The 22,632-nt window shown below is 38.6% G+C and overlaps 1 protein-coding gene across 1 annotated transcript; it reads left to right on the forward strand.

The window, feature by feature from the left end:
• Nucleotides 1-2,919: 2,919 nt before the first annotated feature.
• Nucleotides 2,920-22,048, forward strand: tuft1a (tuftelin 1a). The gene is made up of 12 exons (XM_041792887.1): nt 2,920-3,141; nt 12,753-12,830; nt 16,610-16,711; nt 16,819-16,905; nt 17,059-17,109; nt 17,234-17,317; nt 18,265-18,375; nt 18,478-18,701; nt 18,789-18,894; nt 19,002-19,085; nt 19,310-19,404; nt 21,010-22,048. The coding sequence occupies exons 1-12, from the start codon at nt 3,082-3,084 to the stop codon at nt 21,080-21,082; spliced, it is 1,155 nt and encodes a 384-aa protein (XP_041648821.1). The 5' UTR covers nt 2,920-3,081; the 3' UTR covers nt 21,083-22,048.
• The last annotated feature ends 584 nt before the right edge of the window (nt 22,049-22,632 follow it).

Here is a 22,632-nt window from a genome sequence, read left to right on the forward strand (position 1 = left end):
TACACTGTAAAACCAAACAAGATGAAAATACTCAAAATATTTGACTTAATTGATTGTGTAAAAGTTTTTAAGATGTGGAAATACATTTTTGGGGGGGCATGACTCAAATCAAAACATGCATTTGACATGTTTCGCTTCCACTGTAAGTTCTCAACAAAAGATGGTTTTCTAAACCATGTAATATGTTTTATTTCTATTTGAGTTAATATGGGAAATTCTACAAAACCCCTGCTTAGACCCATAAATAATTCCCCTTCAGTTTTTACTTTAACAACCTGCTTCCTTGATTTCTATCTCTGCTGTGACTCTTTTTTCTCTTTTCATCATATATTGATATTGTTCTTCTAAGTGTTTTTTTTTTATGCTGATCATAACTTGATTTTTGTCAATAGTGTCAGATACACTAAAATGTGTTAAATATTTGTTTGATTGATTCAGTATGGATGACAAGTTTTCAGTTATCTAATACAGGTATTCAGTAAGAATATTTAGTTATAAATTGCATCATTCTCATTTTTATGTTTTTACTCTCATCTGAAGTATTTTATCTCTGAATTCATCTTTAAAGGTCACATATTATGCAAAATACACTTTCTCAGTAACCTTACAAAGCAGATGGATACACCCGTTTCTGTGTTTTTTTTACTTGCGAATCCATTTTGCAACGCTCCCATCTGAACTGTTTGGGCCCGGTTAGAAAGTGACAGGACCAATCAGCGTCGAAGGGCAGTGCTTTCAGGCACTGCAGAGTCGTGACATATGCAAGCAGCAACAAGAGGCCGGTACAATTACAGCGGGAGACATTAGCGTGGATGCTGCTAAAGCATAAGTTTTTATCAGAACTTGACAACATTTATTTGTTAAAAGATGAAGTTTGAGTTGTTTATTTTATTTTTTTTTCCAAAATCGACAAAGTCGTGTACTGACATGTCTACAGCCGCCATGGTTGAGCCTTATGCAGCTCTATGGAGTTTACTCTTGGTACCAGCACACCTCAGTTTGGGACTTGACGTCATGTGTTTTATTACTCTGATTGGCCCGTAAAGATATGACAGACAGAACGTTCATCCAGTCACCCTCAAAATATTTTTCAAAGGTTCTGCCCTTTCCCAAATGCTGTGTATGAGAGGTTTCCCAGATGGATGTGTGAAAAACATCCATCTGGTGTACCAGGTTACTTTCTCAGGCTTTTCTAACAAAAATTTGTGCCCCTGGTCCACCACAATGATTTTGTTTTTGGGAATGAGAACCCCCCCTCTACTTTTCAGAAAATGTGTACTGAAAGAAGCCGTTCTCAGATTTTCCCCTCATGGGGAGTTAGCCCCACCCCCAGGTTCGGTTTGCCCCCCCCCACCCTCCTCTTCTGATCCTCCTCTCAGCTGGCAGCGGAGAATAGGATTGGGGGAGCTACCTCTATTATGCCACATCCATTTCCTGAGAGGGGTGGAGTCAGGGGCGGAGTCAGACAGCTCATTAACATTTAAAGCCACAGATACAGAAACAGCTCGTTCTGAGCAGGGCTGAAACAGAGAGATATTTAGACATGCAAAAATCCAATACTGGAGTGTTTTTTTCAGCAACAAACTTCACAGGCATGTTTTGGGGACCTCTGAGACCAAAATAGACTTGTTTTGTCAGAATAAAATGAACATTTATGTAAATTAACAAAAATATCATCGGATGGATTTTACAATGGGATAAAAAGTGTTGGCTTAAATTCAGTTTTTGAACCAAATGAAAATATATTTTTAAACCTTTATTTAACCAGGAAAACCATTATAAAGATTAGAAAGAAGATTAGAAATCTCTTTTCCAAGAGTGTCCTGGCCAAGACAGACAGCAGTACAGTTAACTAAGTTACAGAGAGCAGTCATACACAACAGACGTAGCACAAGATACACAGACAAATGCATTTAGAGACACAAGCAGATTTCAGCAGCAAATATCACCAAAATCGACCCCATATGTAAGTTAATCCAAACACCTACAGCCAGATGTTTGCCTCCAAACTTTCTCTGATTTGCAGGTGATTTCAGGCAGAGAGAGCAGCCAACTTAAATGACTATGGATAAGGAAAAATGATAGAAAAAAACGGTGGCACTGTTGAAGGTATTTTGTCAAGTATTTAGCTCTTTGTGGAACCTTTTTAGGGTCTTTTTAGGATTTTTGTTCATAAGCCTAACTTGGCTATTTTCACAAGTGTGCACTTTTTGTCCTGATGTTGCATTGTCCTTGTTGGCTGAACAGAAAAGAATGTGTTGTATAACCACAATGCAACTTTGAGCAAAAAGAAAGCTCAGCATGATGTTCCCTGTGGTAGCCTCAGATAATGTTTTCTGCTCACTAATTCTCATTTAAAAATGAATAAAAGTAGGTTTCTGAATAAAACAAACACATTGGGAAAAATTTGGGGGGGGATAAGAAAAGGGTAAGCGATGGAAAGTGCAATATCAGCATGTCCCAAAAGATAAATGTGAAAATCCCTGTTAAAAGTGTTGTAAATCACTGTACAAGAGAGCCTGTTTTCCATAGATTTGAAAGCTAATAGCTGTTACTTAAACGGGCTCAGTCAGAGGTTAAACCTTGTGAATTAATGATTCATGAGTAAAGTGAGCCCCGTGATGCTACAGTCTATCATCCATAGTTGAACAGAGATAGACTTCAGTATTCCGACCTTAAATGGACTCTGTGAACATCTCTGTGGTGTGATAATTATTAATAAACTTTCTGGAGCAGTTTGTTCCAGCAGCAGGTATCTGCTCTTGGTAGACCCTCCCCTCTCAGACATTTTTCTTCTTTCCTAGGTTTCCCTATTTGGATCTGGTTTACCGGCTTGGGCGGGTTCAGGTTTCGAGCTCACGCACGAGCCCCCGCCCACTGGCGTCTACGTAATGAGAAAAGTTCATGTACCGACTCCGAGAGCGGTGAGCAGACACCGGCCTGAGGGAGAGGAGTGATAACGGCAGCGGTAGATAGCGAGGACAAACACCAAGAAAGTTGGTCAAACGAAGGAATATTTCTGAAGTACGATTTAATATTTATTTATTAGTTTATTGTCGACGTATTTATTTCTTTAAAAAAATGAACGGAGTGACGAGAAGTCTGTGCACGTTCGAAGACATCAGAAGTCAAGAATATGGGGTAAGTTGCTCGACATTATTCACATATTTGTAGGATTTCTTGCTGAAACATGGTTGCTATGTCTATTTACATCCCTTGCAGATGCATTTTGTGTAAAAAGCTATAATTTCCCCACCATTAATTAGTGTTCCTATCTAACGAGACTCTGCCTTTAGTGTGGACCTGCTCATGTGATTTTTGCTTCACCTTCTCATAAAATATCAGGCTTAATTCGCTATTAGTGAATTTCCTATGAGATCTCTGGCCTTGGTGTTGAGTCTAAGTGCTAGCACAGAGATAAAGACATCAGCTGGGAAGTTGTCTAAACAACATCTGTGCCTGTCACAGGTGCTTCTGCTGCATCATGTCAGGGCTTACTGTTGTAATAGTGACAGACAGTGGATGCAGCTCACGAAATAAACCTGTAAAAGCTCCTTTTGTGCATTATGTGCACCACCTGTGCATGGAAATGTGTGTTAAGTAGGGAGATATTCACACTTCCTTGATTTGCAGCTCATCCTCTGCCATATGCTCAGTGAAATGATGAGCTCTTCTATGTCTGTTAGGGAGGCTGTTTTTGATACTTTTGGATATGTTTTAAAATCATACAGTCTTTATTTCTTTTAATGATTAGTAAAATAGAAATAGTACTGAAGCTTATTTTTGTAAACACAGATTTTTGTCACATTTAACAATAAGCTGCTGAAAACAAGAGAGAAAAAGAGTGGTGATTATCCATTTAAATTCACAATGCCAAATGTCATTCCCAAGTCTTTTAGGCATCTCAGAAAAAGTCAAAAGTTACTTTTGTCTCAGACAAATAAAGACCAAGATCAGAGGAGGTGCCACTGACTAAATTAAGCTTGTAAATTGTAAATGGGCTTGAGCTTGTATCGTGCATTTCAAGTCGTCTGACTAACCAGAGTGCACCTGCACACTGCAGGTGACACAGACCATTCACTTTACATTCACACACTGATGGCAGAACCTGCTGTGTAGAGTCATTCATATGCATCCATACTAGGGCTGAATGGAAAATAATCTACTTGTGAATTTTATTTTTTTTTAAATATTGCGATTGCAATTTTATGTGTGATAATTCTTGAAGTTCCTCATCTTATGTAATTTTCAATAAACAAGCAATCTCTATGTTATAACGAACAATTTAGAAAAAATATCAAATTGTGGTATTATGGCTCATTGCAAATTTTTGTATGAAAGTTTGTATTGAAGGGAATGGTCATTTTTAATAAGACAAAAATCTACAAAAACAGGGAAAGAAGGATTTTTTGCAAGCAATTCTAATAAAATGTGACACCTGAACGTTTGCATAACGTGTAGAGCATAACATCTCTGTGGCAAAAAATGCATTAAGCTGGAATTTTGAAACCCATTGCAGGTCAAGGAAATATTGCACCCTCTGCGATTTGGCAATTGCAGGACAATTTGATTAGCTGTCCAGACCTAAACCATGCAATTTCACACGCCGCTGACAGAGAAATAGGAGTTTAGTGTCTTGCCCAAGAACACGTCAACACTGACAATAGGACCTAGGGGTTTGAACTCATGATGTCCCGGCTGTGACTCTACCTACGGAGCCACAGTCCCGGTCACCACCCTGCAATAAAACGTGCTCAAAAACAATCGCAATCTTTCAGAACTTTCTTAATGTGTTCGGTGTAGACTAAACATGGGAGTTTGCTTGTTTTTAATGAACAAAAACAAGAAGTCAGATACTTTGGGATGCCATAGACCATTGATCATCAACTGGTAGCCTAGGGCCCACATCTTTCAATCTGGTCCACAGAACATTTTTAAATTTAGAACATGTGCAAAGGAAAAATATTTCTTTTTTTAAACTTTCAAGATTAAAACAATCCATTTGTCAGCCATTACTAGCAAATATGATACAAACACACGTGTTTAAGTAAGTATTCAGACTTATCAGTCCTTTCTTGATTAATGATGATGCCGGTTTCTGTGTAAATTTTTTGCTTCAGGCATTTTGGGATGTTAGCATCAAACCCAGTGACATGACAGCCCCAGAAATCTTCAACTAAAATATCTCAATCGCCCCCTTGTGGCTGGCAGTGGTTTTGGGAATGATCTCACTAAAAGAGGCTGAAAAAAATACAATTTTTTAAACAAAAATGTTGATTTTTTTTTCTTTTTTTTTTCCTTTTTTGAGAGAGAGAGAGAGAGTTCGACCAGAAAAGTGCCTGTCAAGGAAACAGCTGGCCCTTGTACAAATGTAGTTGATGACCCCTGCCATAGAATTTTATTTGTGTCTGTGGTATGGAAAGTGATACGTTTTACTCATTCTGGTACCATGACAACCTTAGGAGGAATCATTTACCTTGCCTAGCAAAGTAAACGGTTAACTTGCTGTGAGTTTTATGAGGTTGCAGAGCAACATGTCGCTTTCCCCTTATCAGCAGCCTCCTGCAGAGTTTAGTACCTGCCAACAACACGGTACATTGAACTAATTTCTTAGATCATGTCCTCTAAAAAAAGAAATATGTCCCAACTTTGCTGATTTCATACATGAAGTCAAACTGGTCATGAACTGTGAAGAGTAACAGTTCCAGACATTATTGTGTCACTGGTTTGGACTCAGTATCAGTTTCTGTTGTGTAACTGTAGCTACAAGGGCCACAGAAGGCCAAAGGACAGCTCCACACATAAACACGTAATAAAACTGATTATTTGTGCTGAGGAATGTGCTGTGTGGCAATGTTTGATATTGGTTTAGCTCTCATTTGGTAATCAAACATTACTTTTTAACATGGCACATTGTATCAGCTTCATACAGAGAACCAGTTCATCCTCATCTGCCACATTCACCAGTCAAATAGACATGTCCAGTATTTACATATCTGATTAAGTCATAAAAGTGGAGGCAAATGAACAAGGCCTGTTTTACTTTTACATGTAACATTTCATAGTGTCTTTTATAGAAAATGACACTATTTCCTGTTAATCAGGATTAATAGTTTACCAGATACACAAGAGGAGGGAGTGTGACCAATGCCCTTCAGATGTATTCATTTTTAGTTGATAAGTGGCTTCTCTGGAACTGAGATGGTATGATCTGACATTCAGAAAGAGTGGGAACATCTAGGCCCGACCTTGACACTTCATCAGAAATCTGATGTTATCTGGAATTTCCTTTTCACAGTGCCTCCTTCTTAAAAACCCAGTGTAGGGGAGTTTTGTTTTCCTGAATTTCACATAACACTGTCTCCCTGGTTTGTGTGACTGAGCACATTCCCTCCGTCTATCCTCATCCTCCAACAGCGTCTCAGTCAGGAGCGTGTGACGTTACTCGCTGGAAATGTGCCAAATATGACCTACAGATAAATGTATGTAGACTCACAACATGAATGACAAAGAATGCCTGGATCGCACGCAACACAGAAAAGGAAAAACAAACAAATTTATGTGAAGTCTGCTCTAATTTAGCGTTCATGTCTTGACTGGGATCCATGTTTTCCAGTCTAACTATTTACCTTCAGCTTTAACCTGTTAATTTTTTCTCACATGATGGTAAAACACACCCAAAGCCTTTACTCAAACATCACAGCTTGACCTGTTTTCTCTTTAAAGATAACATTACCTTAGATTTAACCTTTTAATATAGACTGAAAGTCTGAGCCTGACAGTCACTGCCCAGGGAATAACAACATGAATTCTAAAGGAATTCACCTAGAGATGGATCCTTCATGAAGGAATGAGCAGTAACAAATGGTTAATGAGTTTACTATGGTCACAGACTTCCCACATGTGATTTTTCTTTATTAAAAACTAATAATAACTATTTTAACTCATTCCTTTTACTTTTCTGTCACTTTGAAGTCATTTGTATCTCCTTAGACATTTGTACAGAAAGCCTCAGTGGTCATACATTCAATGCAATGCAATGTATTTAAGTCTTTTTTACCCTGAGAAAATTCTGGTTGTTATCTTGAGACCTGTGCTTGTTTATGTTATCATCTTGAGTTGCCCATGATGGCTTCCTTTGATAATGAGTTAATTTCCTAAGATCTAAAGAGTCATTCATGTATTCTTTTAGGCATGGATGTCCTCATAGTTGTTTGTCATCTTTATGTTTTTTTTTATTTTTTTTTTTATCATTTTTAAGTTGACCATGTGGCTTATTGTGTCTCTAGTAGTTTGTTTATTATGGTGACTGTTGTGTCTTTGTAGTTTTGTTGAATCGTTGTAGCCGCTCTTTGTGGTTGATTGTTTCTCTTTGAAGTTTTTTTGTGTCTTTGTATTTGTGTTGTGAGTCGTTGTAGCCTCTCTTTGTGGTTGTTTGTGACTCCTTGAAGGTTATTTTGTTTTGATCAGGCATCTGCAAAGTCACATAAAATCTCTTTTCTTATATTCATCTCCGTTAGTATACTTTGTGGTCCAGCAAACTCTTTCCAAGTAGCATTAAAATCTCAGAAGACACTCATAAAATTGTATAACTTGTCTGTGAAGGAAGCAGCATAGTAAAATGTTTAACGGAGTATCATCAGTTAATCTAACACCAGTTGAACCCCAACACCAGGTTCATTCATCTGTTAGTGATAAAAAAGGTGACATAAGTTCAAACTTCTGTCTGCGTTTCATGATGTCTGAGACTTAAAATAATAACATGTAATCAAATATTTATAATAATTTGAAATGTGACTTTTTTTTTAAATGAATTTTTATGATTTTTACCTCCACCAATGAGATTATGTGATTGGCAGGGTTTGTTAGTTTGTTTGTCAGCAACATAACTCAAAAAGTTGTGGACGGTTTTTGATGAAATGTTCAGGAATTTTTTAAAGTATTCTTTACTATTGGGGGATAGGGCTAATGGCGGAGGTCTGCCATCTCCGAGTGCTTTTCTAGTTATTTATTGTAAATGACTGCTCAGACCAACTACCAGTGTCAAGATTGGGTTTTAAAACAGCAGATTTCCTTTGCAGTAGTGAAGGCATGATAGAACTTCTAGGGTTAATGTACAAAGTTGTTAATCAAGGTTATTAAAACCCAGAGGAAAGCTTGTTAAAAATACATGCATATATTTTTAACCTCTTCCATATGTAGGTGTAAACCACACAAACCTTGTAAATGAGGCAGAGTGTATTGAGCCTTTATCGGCTCACACCTGTTGCCTCTGAGGTTTTTAAATCATTTGGACACGAGACAAAAGTGACATCTGTGCAGCAGGTAGAAGAGAAAGCTGTGGATAAGAGAGTTGGAGTGATTTAACAAGGTACATTTTCACACACAAACATGAACTTGAGGAATGATTTTGTGGCATGTAGGTGCTACACCTGGAAGCACAACAACATGTTTTACTATTTATGGCAAAGATCCATGCTGCTACCTGAGTCAGTAAAACTAGACCATTTCTATAACGATGATTTTGAAGGTGTTTCAGTTCTCTTAGTGACCTTTTGTTTATTTGGCCCAATTCAATGTTTTTATCAGCAGCATTCCCAGCCTGGAGGTCACTTCCTGGGTAATTTAAATTGGATGATTTACAGACCTCCAAAACAAAAGTGTCTTCATCCCCTGAAGCCTTTCAGCTTGGCCAAACCCCCGTGATCTTTTGTGGCAGCAGCCAGCAGTGTGCCCGCTGTATCTGTGAGCTCAGTCTCAGGTTTCTGTTCTGCTCGAAAGGTAGTGTGTACTTTTGTCCGCTGTGTGTATCTCTGAGTGTGTTTTCCTGCATCTGAAAGGGTGCGTACGTGTGCGGGGAACGTCACTGCCGTGATCACATCCAAATGGTCCCTTTGTCCGTGTTCTCGTCAAGTCTAGAATTACAGGTTATGGTATTTGGAGGTGGCATTTGTGTCTGTGTGTGTGTGGATATAAGAGAAAGCAGGCAGAGGGGCATGTGTGTAAATAGTCGCTGGCAGGGCGAGGATTAGCTGAGTCTTTGTTTGGATGTCTATGAAGGGCTGGAAAAGTTGTATAATGATGAATTCCTTCTTCACAACACTCCCTCTGTTCCCTCTTTTCTCTCCACTCTGCTCTCTTCCTCCCCTCATGGTTGTGCCCTATTAAAGCTCTCAGGTGTGAATTCAACAGAAAGCGTCTTTACCAAGAGGGGGAATTCTTTGCTTTCACTTTAAGTTTTCTTTTGACATAGTTGGACCGCCACCACAGCTAATAGGATATTTCCTCTGACCTTTCCATTGTTCTCATCTAATTTTGACCCCCTCTGTCCCTCTCTGGTTTTCCCACTGATATTGTACTTCCTGGACAGATAACCAGCCAATCATAAAGGCTGCCTGTGGTCTATTAGGCACTGTTCTCTTATGACCTCACTTTATCAGGACGTTATGCAACACAAACTAGTTCTCCTGTCTGGCTAACATCAAGGCCAGTGTATTCTGCATATCAGCAACATTGAGAGATAACATTGAGTTCCCTTTTTTGCCACTTGGCAATCTGCCAAGACAAAATAATGGGCACAAGTGTTTGCATTATTCCATGACAAGTGGAATAAGTCTGTCAAAGTTTTCCTGGAGCCAAATATAAGTCATTTATTGCATTTATATAAAAGGTGTAAGGACGTCATTTATCAAATATCTTTTTGCTCTCAACAACCAACTTAAAGCTCCTGCCAGGAGCTTTTGATATAGTGATATTGGCACCCCCTGTTGACAAAGCAGTATCCCTTTGCTGATTTTGTCCAAGATAAGTGTGAGTAGTGCATTTTTAAGTCACATAAATCAATAGTCAATAGTCTTTTTCTTGCCTTGAAATATTTAGAAACGCCAATGGGGTTAGCTTTTTACATTAAAAATGTTAACCCTTGTGAAGTCTTTGGGTCAAAATTTACCTGAACAAGTCTTAACCAACACTAAAACCCCCTTGTAGTATCTTCTATTATCTTAAGGTTTTACAAATCTTCTTAAAATAACTCCAACGTGATAAAAAGTAAAACATTATCTTTACAAGAGTTGTATTTTGTGGCTAAATTGCAAAGTATATACCTGTAGTATCTTAAGTTCAACTTTCTGCACGTTTTTGCTATTTTTTCAGGCTATACAAGTGTCTTTTGCAAAAAATAATGTTTACAAATGTAAATTAACCTAAGTAATAATCTGAATTATAACCAAAATCATAATACAAGTCTAAGTCTGTAAAAAAAAAAAAAGTATAACTGAAGTGCCATAATGAGTGACTTTCAGTGACTAAATAGCAAAAACACAAATATTTACAAAGTTTGAGATGATTAACAGGTTGGTAAGGCTAAATAAATTGTTTTAATTCAAATAGATATGTTCTCTGTTGGGACTATAATGGGTAGGTGATAAATAAAGGCATCAATTGTTATTTTAGGTTATTTAAGCTATTATGATTAGCTAATATTAATGCCATGTGGCAAACAAAAGTAATCGAGATCATCAGTAACAAGCTTAAGGTTTCTAAAGGGATATTGTTAATGCCTGAGGCCACTGCAGACGGGTGGGGGGGGGTGGGGGGGGGTGTCACACAAAGTCAAGCTTATAGTATTTTCCACTGCTAGCAAAAGGAGATTTTTGTGTCAGAAAAACACAGTAGTTCCACTCGGTGTTTAATTTTCTATACGATCAAACAGATTAGAATTCTATTCACGTAAGTCATTCTGAGACCAATGTGGTTTACTGTATGTGGACAGTGCTAGCACCACCGCATTTTGATCCTCTTTGCATGCAAATGTCATCATTCCTGTGTTGAATATTGTGACTCAGTGCTTCAAGTTATACATGAATCTAATACGACACAGCCTCTGGAAAACTTTAGCCCGATTTTCTAGTTCAAAATAGTGCTAAAACTGTCTTCATGAGATGGTGTTTCATTATTTAAGAATGATAATTTAGCAGAATTTGATGGAGGAAAAAACTATGTATGCAGTGAGGATTTTTTATAGGTTGAACTGCATCAATTACCCAAATGATGCAGAGATTTTCTGGCATTTAATTCAAAAATTTGTGTCTTGGATTGCTTAAAAAGAGTGCATACAGCTGCCTGATAAGCAACAAATGTCTGGAGAAGCGTCCCTCTGGACCGTCGTATGTGCTATCAGTTAGAGACTGTTTATAACGGAGTAAAGAGCATTGTTGCAGGCAGCTGTGTAACAGTCCAGACGGCATGTTTGACCAGTATTGGGAGCTTGAGGTGAAATATGTTGATAATTAAGTATCCGACTTTAGCTGTTCACGCACATCAATAAGGATGGGACACACAGGATGGGACAAAATCTATGAAGACCAATTATCTTGTCCACAAGGGAGCACTAAAATGGCACAAACTGAAAGTTAGTCACAGGAGCTTTGAGACAAAGTAAAGAAAAAACTAAATCTGCCCAAACTGAAAAATAGCAAAAACGTTTTTTGATATATTTTCGTGAATTAAACTCTCTTTTCAGTTATGTTACATAACTGTACTGCTAAAATTAAGTTTTATTTCCCAAGCACTTGTTGTAATTTTTTTCCCATGATTAAATCAAACATGTTTTTCCCCTCAACAGGGTAAACTCCATTAACAAACAAGGTTCATATGATATGATCAAAAGCTTCATAAGAGCTTCTTAATAGGTCTGTATTGTTTAGTCAGCTGTCTCAACATTGTCTTTGGTAGTCCAAACAGGACATACAAGGTATCAGAGAGCAGCAGCCTTCTGTACTGGAGGTTATGTACCAAAAGAAAACAAAGGGAAAGTATGGAGGCCTAATAAGGATACAAAGCGCTTACACACACAAATGCACACAGAGTTTGATTACTCGCCAAATTCCAGGGAAGCCTCTGTTACTTATTAGCCTAGTTTATCAATTTTATAAAAAAAGCCATACATCTAATAATATGGGTGTGTCTGCCTTTTTCTAATAGCTTGCACGTGTGTTTGTTTGTTTACGATATTTAACCGCAGCAGTAAATTACAGACTTTTTTTTGGCATGTTGTGTCTAAGAGATGACATGACACAGAGAGGACAGTGGAAAATAAACAACACAGTGTTATATAATGTCTCTGACCGCCTCCCTCACATCCGCATACTCCCTCTCTCTCACACGCTGTGTATCAGGGGTTTCCCTGTGGTGGACGGCACACATACACTCCAGAAGTTTCCTGTTCATGACTTCCCCCCTGAGAATAAGTTTGTTTGTGTTGTTTTTTAAGGAGTTTTTTTCGAGTGTTGCATCTGTGCATTATTTTTCTCTGACAGGCTTTAAGCTCTCCACTGCCCGATTGTTTATGGCTACTGTGAGGTTTTGTTTCCATGGAAATGTTCCGTCTTGTTTGACAATACATTATCTGCCCGCTTTCCCAGAAATCCAGGCGCTGCTTCCCATTGGCTGCGAGCGCCTAGAGAGTATCCGCCTTAAGTCCCTCTGACGTCTATAGCACACAATTTAAATCAAACAATCTGTCTCTGTGCAGCTGTGAAAAACTTAACTTTCTCTCTGACGCTCGTACCCCCCTCTCTCTTACCGGACCCCCTCCCCTTCTCTCCCTCCTGTTCTGTTTCATTTAGTGAGTATGACTCAGTCTCTCCTCCTCTTTTTCCCCTCTCCTCCTCGAAATAGTTCTCGATCTGCCTCTCCATCACATAACGGTCTCTTTGTGGAAGTCACTCATTTCTTCATTGCCTTTGTTCCAGGACGGGTGCAGGAGACTGCGGCTCACACTTCACAACCAGAGCCCAACGGAGAGGAGCAGAGAGCAGCACAGGGATAAGGTAAGAGGAACTTCCTGCACCTGATTACTCAGGGAATGATATGGACTGTAACACCAATGTTGAGAGGAGTGAGAACCCTGGAGAACAGAAGTAGGAGACAATTAATTAATGACTGATTGAACACATGGAATGGATTCTTGAGCATTGATGTTACGTAATCAGATTCAGAAAAGTTTTCATCTTTTTTGGATTTGGATTCTTTCTAAGGTGGGGATAAAACTTTGAAGTGGAAATCTAGCACAGCAGAGGTGAAAAGCTCATCATTTTAACCATATTTGGATGAGAAAGTTTGTCAATAAAATTTCTGAATTAACCTGCAATGATCGCTGATATCAAGCGGGGGAGTAGTACATACTGCACCACATTCCTGCCCACATACTGTACAGAAATTCAGTGCGCTTGTAAACATGCCATAGCTGCCATCAGTATTTCATTAGCTATGTTCCCACACAAGGCAACTTGGGTCTTACAAGAAGACAGCCATTGTTCTACCAAACCCAGCGCCAAATTTACAGGAAAAAAAAGACCACCAGAGCAGTGGAGTTACATAACATCTCCCCACCCTCTCATACATGCATGTCTCTACTTTTGGTTTGACCATGACAGACTACCAAAGTAGCACCAGATGCTCATGAGTCAGCCTTGGTAGTGATTATGGCCATGCTAATTATAGAGACCTGATGTTAGTCATACACACATAGGAATAGTTTGATGAGGAAAAGAGAAGATGAATATACTGCATCCATCATTCATATTAGACATTCTTAGCAGATAGTTTATGAGTTATTAAAGGAACTACTCCTGGCTGACTTTCCAAAAATTGTTGTGCAATCGTGCTCCAACTGTTCCTCCAACGCCAGCAAAAGCTCAGTGACTTCACTCGTTTGCGTATGAGGTTTGGAAATGTATCACACCCATCCACCCACGGTCACACTGAGGCTGTCAGAGTAAAAGATCTTTGGTCATATTTATCCTAAAGTTGCTGCAAGATTAAAAGAGAAGTGCTGAAACATTCACATTCACAAGTCACATTTATGTCACGTTATGTTATGTTATGTTATGTCAAGTGTTTGTATTTAAAAACATAAATTACCCAATATAAGTGAGCAACGGATTTATTTTTGATGCCTTGGTATCCAAACAGGTATTGATATTATTTGATTTTATTAGTATTCAGGGATGGGACATAGCATTACTTTTACTCATTTTCCTGTAATTGAGGAGCTTTTTTGTACATGCAATTTTTGTAATTAGTTATTTTACTTCACATAGCACCTGTAAGTGAGTGACAAATGAAAATCAGTAAGGGAAAAAAAGAGAGCAGAGCAATGCGTCTAAAGCAGGAATGGGCAACTCTGGTTACTGAGAGGGCCAAATTTCTACAAATTGTGAAATATTTTCAATAAAACAACTGTAATTACTTTTAATTTAAAAAAGGAACAAATACATAACTTCCATTGTGCAAATGTAAATAGTGATGCTTAAAGGGATATTTCAGTATTTTGGAAGTTGAGTCATATGAGATACCTAGCAGTAGTAGTGGCATTAGGAGTTTTTGGTGAAAATGGGCTGCAAAGCAATGTTGCATCAAACATACGCACTATCAAAAGTTTTATTGTGTTTTATTTCAATCTCAGAAGGTCTCTGTGTTTTTGCAGGCTTAGTACACTTGCATTGCAAAATAGGGACAAAAACACCAAGGCTTTCTGGGTTTACAGTTTTTCTCCATTGGTTTGGCTCATTTCTCGAAACAGAAATTACATTTTCAAAACTCTAAGATCATTTGGCAAAACAGTCTTACAGTTCAGCACAACACCATAGCTCGCTTGCAAAAGCTCATATCTCTTCCAAAACTGTTCACTCATGCTTCAAAACTAAATTCCTTTCCCATATAAATAGTCAGTGCCACCAAAAATGCAAAGATCCTTCTCAGTAGCTTTGGCTTATGTCTTTAAACAGCCCGGACGTTCTCAACACTCTTGGTGCTTTTGCCAAAATAACCTGGATGGTTCAGCACAACACCATGGCTCACCTGCAATAGCTCATATCCCTCCCAAGACAGTTCACTCATTTGTCAAAACTAAATTCTAATCTCATATAAATAGTCAGTGCTCCCAAAATGCATTGTCCCTTTGGCATTGTGTAAGCACTGCAAGTCAAAATGTTTTGATATTTTGTCACTATGGCAGAAGACCATTGAAATATCCCTCAAGTCCACCTCTCAGTCTTAGCCCAGTCCTTCATTAACAATGGTTACTGTGTTAGTTTTTTGTCTAGCTAACAGAATACAATTGTGTATAAAAGTGGGAAAAAAGAAAAAAAAAAAAACAGATTTCATGGTAAGAGTAGCCTCCAAGGCAAGGTTTGACATCACACATTGCACTCATACTGCCAAGAAAATTCTAACTTTTTAGTCACGCACAGTTTTTCTCCATTAGTTGTGCTCTTTTCTTGAAATCGAAATTACATTCTCAAAATAACATGGACAAACCTCCAAACTACTTGGCAATTGTTCACAACAGAACTTGTTTTTTGTTTATGTGTTTATATTACAGAATGTTGTGCTGTATACATTTTCTTTTTACTCTGATGTATGGAAGTTACTTACAGTTTTTTCCATTGGTTTGGCTCATTTGTACATCAGAGTAAAAAGGTAACTAAACACAGTTTGATTGGTCATCTGAGATGCGTGAAACTCCTCCTTTGTCAGTCAAGTTCTAGTTTCACCTGACTGTCAATTAATCAATTTATCCAATGTTCCAAGAGATTCATGGATGGTATTCATGGTTTTACAGTATGTTCTTGACTAATTTTGACAATTAAACAGACTATTGTGCATGTGATGACTTATACGATGAAATGATGCTGACATGTTTTGGAGAGAGAACAAAGAGTGAGAAGTCAACAATCAGTTTAGATCAACAAGATCTATTCACTTGGAAATTGTGCTAAATGCAGGCTATCTGTACTTAATCATTTGCAACGATGTACTGAGACATTGAGACATGTACTAAGACATTTACAATTTAATGAAATGGAAGAGAAATTCACTTCTGTTGTGATCAATTGCCTAGTGGTTTGGAGGTTTGTCCATGTTATTTTGATAATGTAATTTCGGAAATGAGCCAAACCAATGGAGAAAAACTGTAAAATAAAATGCTTAAAACATTTTTATAGTGTGTACATTTGAGCCAGCATTGTTTTGTGGCACATTTCTACCAAAAGTAACAATTTCCCCGGCGAAATCGTACCCATCTGTTGTGGTGTATAGCCTAGCTTCCTGGCTGAATATGGTTCCCAGACTGCCAGTTGCCCCCACTGCTCTGGAGCATGAAACTGGACAGTTGTTTGGCTCATAATAGTGATTAGCTTATAGCGAGAAGACGACTCCACATTTGATGCAAAATTAACCATCCCTCTGCCCTTCACTGTCAAGTTGTTTCTTTAATTAAACGACCTGGTGGTCGATTCACGTTCTCTTGTTTTTACTCTGCACATGATGCAGGGATCAATTTTTACTTCTTAAGATGACAACCAAGTACTCCGTACTTTGAGTAAATTTTACATAAATCAATTTCTAATTTTACTTGAGTTGATTTATTGGCTTGTGTGTAATTGTGCTTTTACATTCTTGTACTACTTTCAGCTCTGGTATAATTTATGGAATATTGAAATTCTAGCATTGGTCCAGCCCTAACTCACACAAACCATGACAGACATCACACACACCTGCACACACCTAGACATCATGCATAACTCCTCTGCTCTCTTATCTCCAGCCTATCGGACGAGCTTTTGCACTGGTGCAGCCGCCCATCAACAGGACATCTCTGACTCCAGAGCCGGTCAAATCTACAGAGGAGCAGGTGGAAGTTATCAAGGTGGGTGCGGTGCTCGTGTTATAATTTAAAAAGAAATAAATGGCGTATGTTTGTTCTGTGATTAGCTATATTTGCTTTTAACATCTGTGTATCTCCGTTTGTGCCAGGTTTATTTAGAGGCACGCAAACAAGAGCAGCAGAAGCACGATCAGAGCCTGAAGATGCTGTCGGATGAAGTTTCACAGATACAGGAGGTCAGTTAAATGTGGCTCCAAAGGCCCCACTAGTACAGGATCTGGATTATATTACAATTTTCATCATGTACAGCCCTGTGTCTCCTCCATGCTTACTTTTCTAAGCATATATTTAATAGAAAAATAGCTCACAAAGTGTGTGTATTCAAACAGGTGAGGTACTGCCTGAAGACACTGAGGGAGCAGATGGCAGCCAAAAGCAAGGTAGATCTATTTTCAGCTGCTCTGTTATTCTCACATCCTTTGTACTCAATGGCATTTCCCTCCATGTATCTACACCTCCATCTTTCACTGCTTCCTCACACACTTCCTCCTTTTCTCTTCCCAGCCCCACACAAATGGGTGGAAAGTTGGTGTTCCCTTTAAAAAGAGCTCATCCACTTCCAAAGCTGGACCTAAAGCTGATGGGCAGGTGAGCAGACTCTAATGTGCACAACTTCTGCTTAAACTCATGGCTAACAGTCTGAACAGAACACAAAAGTTTTTTAAATCCAGCATGCATGTACCAGGCATGTTTTCGTGCAAAGCAATCAGCACCCAAAGTCAAACAGAGAGAGGTGTAAGGATAAAGAGTGAAACGTGATGAAGCTGGGAATGAAAATGCCTATGGCACCTCAGGGTGTATGTTGTTCCAGCACACTCTGTTCCTCTCCACATGTGCTTATTGTTTCCAGCGTTCCAAAGTTTGCTCTCCTTTAACGGTTTTGTTGCCATCTTTGAGCACGTTTAACAACCACTACTGTCTGCGTGCCTAATGTTTGTGTGTACAAATACAACAAACAGGCCTGGCACCACTATTAACTGGTCCAATTATTAGTGAGTTACACTGCTGGCTCATAAAGAAGTGTTACACAAACAGGAGGGAAACTCTCCTCCAGTGACGCACGCAGACACGCCTGGTTTCTTTATGACAGCCAAACCCACTGAGCTCATTTGAAACGAAAACAAGACTTTATATTACATCAGCATTAAAACATCCATCTGTGCAGCTGCCATCCCTTACAAAGTTATTGTTTCTCAGCACACCAGTGTGCAATATAATCTGATAAATTTTCACTTTAATTGTTTTATAATGGTCATTCAAAAGGGGTGTTGCTTCTTGAAGCTGATTTACTTGGGAGGTGTAGTTGTTTACAGCATGACACAAAAAGATTATCTGGAACTGATTTATCCCACTTTTGCAGCACTTACAGCCTTGAGCCTTCCACATTTGGCCACAGCTGGATTAGGAGTGAACACCCCTTTATGTGCTCAGTCCTCAAGTCCCAATGGACTTGAGATCTGGATTCCAATTTGGGCCTCTCCAGGACATTTCAGTGTTGATCTCCTGATCTAACACTTAATTTTCTCTCCTAATAGGACGCAGATGAAGAAGCAGAGAGAAACAAGCTGAGGGAGGTCAGTAAGCGCTTGTATGCACAGCTCCAGGAGGCAGAAAAGAAGCACCAAGAGGAGAAAGAGAAGCTTCAGGTAACATTATCCACACTGAACATCCAGTTTGCATCATAAGTAGTGATCTTTACTGCATTTTGACTGAGCAGAGTCAATCATTTTTCATCCTGTTTCCTTTAGGCTGAAGGCAGCATGCTGAGGGAGCATTTGAGCAGCCAAGAGCAGAAGTTAAAGATTGCAGAAGAAGTCAACGAGAAGAAAGACCAGCGCATAGAGGAGCTGCAGAGGCTGCTTGGAGGGATGGAGCAGGAGAGTGCCACTCTGAGAGAAGCCATCCGCAACCGGGAGGAGGAACTACGTGAGCTGCAAAAGCTGAGAGAGGAGGGCCAGAAAGGGGACCTGAGGTGAGCTAACACTCCAACAAACAATACGTTAAGATCTGACGATCATCTCAGGATTAGGTTGTTATAACTCTGTGTGTATATTTTTAGGGCAGAGCAGCTGGAGAAGGAGGTGGCTGTTCTCAAAGAAAAGATCCACCATCTGGACGACATGCTGAAATGCCAGCAGAGGAAAGTCAGACACATGATTGAGCAGGTGAGGCGCACATGTGTGAGACTCAGTAAAGCAAACACGTCGTCTCAGTGATCATATTTGCACATGGAGTCGCTCGGTGCCTGACTGTGTGTTTGCTCTGTCTTTAGCTCCAGAACTCTCGCATGGTGATCCAGGAGAGGGACCGTGTGATCAAAGACCTAGAGGAGAAAGTGGCTTTCTTAGAGGCGGAGGTGAGGAATGCTTATTTTTATCCCTTATGAAAGTTATTTTTGTGGCTCTTCGGTGGATGAAGGATCAGGATTAGGAGGAGAAAAAAGGGATTGGGCCATCTGCAGTTTGAGCTATGCAGGGAGAGAAGGGACATAAAAGGGAAAGAGATGCTACCCTTGTTAAAACATTTGATTTTTTAAACTCGTTATTACATGAACTGACCTCTGACCTGTTATGTTTGCAGAACCGAGAGATGCATGACCAGATGGACTACTTCCTGGGAGGGCAGAGGTCAAATTCTTACCTTTCATCAGAACGCAACCCCCAGATTGTCTACAGGTAGCTTATGTTGCTCTCCCTCTTAATATACAAGGTCAGAAAATGTCAGAAATTTCAAGTGGTGGATATTGCCTCGCAGTTAGGTCACACATCATGTATGGAAGCTGGTCTTCCAAGCAGGCAGTGCAGGTTTGAGTCAAATCTGTGTCTCATTTCCCATGTCATTCCCAGATTTTGATTCATTTTTTTCCTACATTATTCACTGCTCTATCCTCTCTCAGTAAAGGCAAAAAGCCCCAACCCCAAATGTCTTCTTAGGCGGCAGTTTTACTGAGGCATATCTGAACACTTCATTTTATCTACGCCGTCTGGTTAGCATTGTGTGGTTTTAAAGTCATTATTATGCATGGTTTTGCTTGTTCACATACAATTCAGGATACTAACAGGAACATATGTGCAAAAGACGAAGAAAAAAGAATGTTTAAAAAGGAAAATAGTGTTTATGAGGTGGCTTGCAAGATGTGCAAAAAAATTGTGAATGCAGTATGAAACACTGTACCCCATTAAATCAAATGCAAATGAACATATTTCCTGTTTTGATTGGCCTATTGACATCTAATAAAAACTGAAGGAGATCTTAAAACTCACAATTTTCCGCATAAAGTGATTGCATTTTAAAATCTGTTTTTTTAATGTGTGTGTGTGTGCAATCATGTGACAAAAATAGCGTACAATGATGTACCGCCAGCGTGATCATGGACTTCTAAGGTCTAATACTTTATCATTTTTCAGTAACAACCAAGGAACTAATGTTCCCTTAACCTACCCACCCACACACACAAAGTTTACAAAAAAGAAAAAGAACAGTACAAAAATAAAAAGAATAGGGAACTAAGCATGTAAAATTAAATAACTAACTTTGACAGGAAGCAAGTCAGTAAACATACTAGACAGAAGGACCAAGTAAATTTTAAAAAGGGGGGAAGAGACAAAATAAATAGATGAATTTAAATTGTTCTTTTGCTCTTGGTTCAACATAATTCTTTATATTGTCATGAATAAAGGAACGCTTTTTTATGATGGACTCGGGTTTTTAACATTTAATAAAAGGAGACGAGGTCACTCTGAATTTGTCGTGGTAGCTGGCTCTGTTGTTTCTCAGTTTTTCTAGCCGTAACAGAAAGCATTTCATTAATCCAGTTGTTTAAAAATGGAGTCGTAGGGCCATCAACAAGGAAAAGCTACTGCCTTTACTTGTAATTTATGTAGAAACTGTAAGCTCTGGAGGGAGAGCCACAAAGATGTAAATGTGTGGAGAAGGTGTTATTGTTTTCCTACACATATATGAAGAACTTTTAGTCCAACAATTATTACATTGTGTTGTATTGTAAAAATAACCTTTTGCAGCTCAACTCTGATAACATCTGAAGTTAGCTCATTCTTGACAGATTTCCAATTCTGCTGTGTCATTTCTTGCTTATACTTGTTGATAAATATTGCCTTTATTGCAGTGGTTAGAAATGTCAAATTAACATAGAAGCAAATGAAACAGATGTGATTTTCAGACTCACTGCATGCCTGCATGTATTAATTTGGTCAAACAGTGCAAAATAATTCACACAGGCATGTAAAATAAACCAATTTCTGTTCTTCTTGTCCCCACAGTAGACCACTCAAGCCGTCCACCTCCTCCAGCAAACCACTCCCTTTCATCAAAGTCATCGAGATCAAGTCATGAAGCGACTGAGCAGCAGAAACACACAGAAGGTGTCCAGAACCGCCAAACGCTTTCAACACAGACTGAAACCACACAGCAAAACATCTGATTCATGAATGTCTGGGATGTCAGAGCTGATACTTCTTGGACTGCAACTATGTCAACACTTAAAGTGGTCAACCACAAACACGTATGAAGGAGCCTGTATATGTTAGCTTTACTGTAGATAGGCTGGCTGAACTCAGTCACCTGATGTACATTTGAAGTTATTAACAATGTTCTTTGTGTGTTTCCTTCTCCTGCCCTGTTTCAATCACTTTTATAACCTCTGAGTTTACGACATTGACGTTGTATTGATACAGAAATGTGGGGCAAAGTGCAGATGTTTTTGCCAAAGTGGGTTAGGACATTGTAAAGTTCATATTCAGGAATGTAGCAAATGAAGCAAACTAAGCTAGAGCTTCATGTAAAAATCATTAACAAGTTGACCTATATACTGCCTTTTCCTTCTCATTAGTCACTTATTTATGACTTTATTCACTTTCTTGAGTGAATGGTAAACTGCTCCAAGTGTGTAAATACTGACCGTAGCCTGTAGAAAGTTAAACATGCGCAGAAGAGAGCTGTTTTTACATAAAAACTAATTTCTAAAGCCCTGAACAGTATGGCACTTCATGACAATGTGAGGAAGCAGAGGAAAAATGAATGTGTCAAATTTCGACGTATCTGCTTCATTAAAGTGTCATTTCTCCTCTAAATATTCTTGTAAAGCATTTCATTTCAGTGCGGTTATGTATAGAGTCATTTTGTTTTGTATATAATATTAATGAACATGTTTTGATGTTTTAACTTCTAACAGATTCCTCCTTTGTATTTATTTATACTAAAAAAACTAGAAAGATTGTGTGATAGATTTTTAAAGAAGTACTTCATAATCTGTTTTTTTTTTTTTTTTTGTGGTTTTCAGAATAAATGATGTAAAATAAATGAATGCCTCCTCTTGATTATTTTTTAGCATTAGGCTGAACTTTAAAGTTTGAAATTGGATTACATTGATAAGAGTGCCATCTGCTGGACACTGATGGCTAAATGTCAGAATCAGATAAACTTCATCAAGCCACAGGTGAAGATCAGGGTGTTTACAAATGCTCCCACATAGAACAGAAGCATTATGATTTAAGATATAAGCATTTAAATATAAGATACAAGCATGGAGATACAAAAGAAAAGAAATATGCAAAATTTGGGTCGTGCAATATAAACCCAGATTCCAGAAAAGTTGGGCCATTATGTAAAATGTGACTAAAACAGAAAACAGTGATCTGCAACACCTTTGCAACCCAAATTCAATTGAATACACCACAAAGACATAATCATGGTCAAACAGATAAATTTTTCATTTCCTACAAGTATGCACATTCTGAATTTAATGCAGTTGACACATACCAAAAAAGTTGGGACACCCGCAAGAAAAGACCGTTGTAGAACACCTAAAAATTCCTAGATCATTCCACTACTGTATATAGACAAATTTTCTCCAATTAACAATGTATGACACATTATGATGCACA

This window comes from Cheilinus undulatus, linkage group 8, assembly GCF_018320785.1.
Source record: "Cheilinus undulatus linkage group 8, ASM1832078v1, whole genome shotgun sequence".
NCBI lineage: Eukaryota > Metazoa > Chordata > Actinopteri > Labriformes > Labridae > Cheilinus > Cheilinus undulatus.

Excerpts from the sequence above, each read along its gene's own strand:
- tuft1a (XM_041792887.1), top strand. The coding sequence starts at position 3,082 with ATGAACGGAGTGACGAGAAGTCTGTGCACGTTCGAAGACATCAGAAGT. Across the intron at positions 3,142-12,752 it reads TCAGAAGTCAAGAATATGGG|GACGGGTGCAGGAGACTGCG; the intron begins GTAAGTTGCTCG and ends CCTTTGTTCCAG. Across the intron at positions 18,895-19,001 it reads TCAGACACATGATTGAGCAG|CTCCAGAACTCTCGCATGGT; the intron begins GTGAGGCGCACA and ends CTCTGTCTTTAG.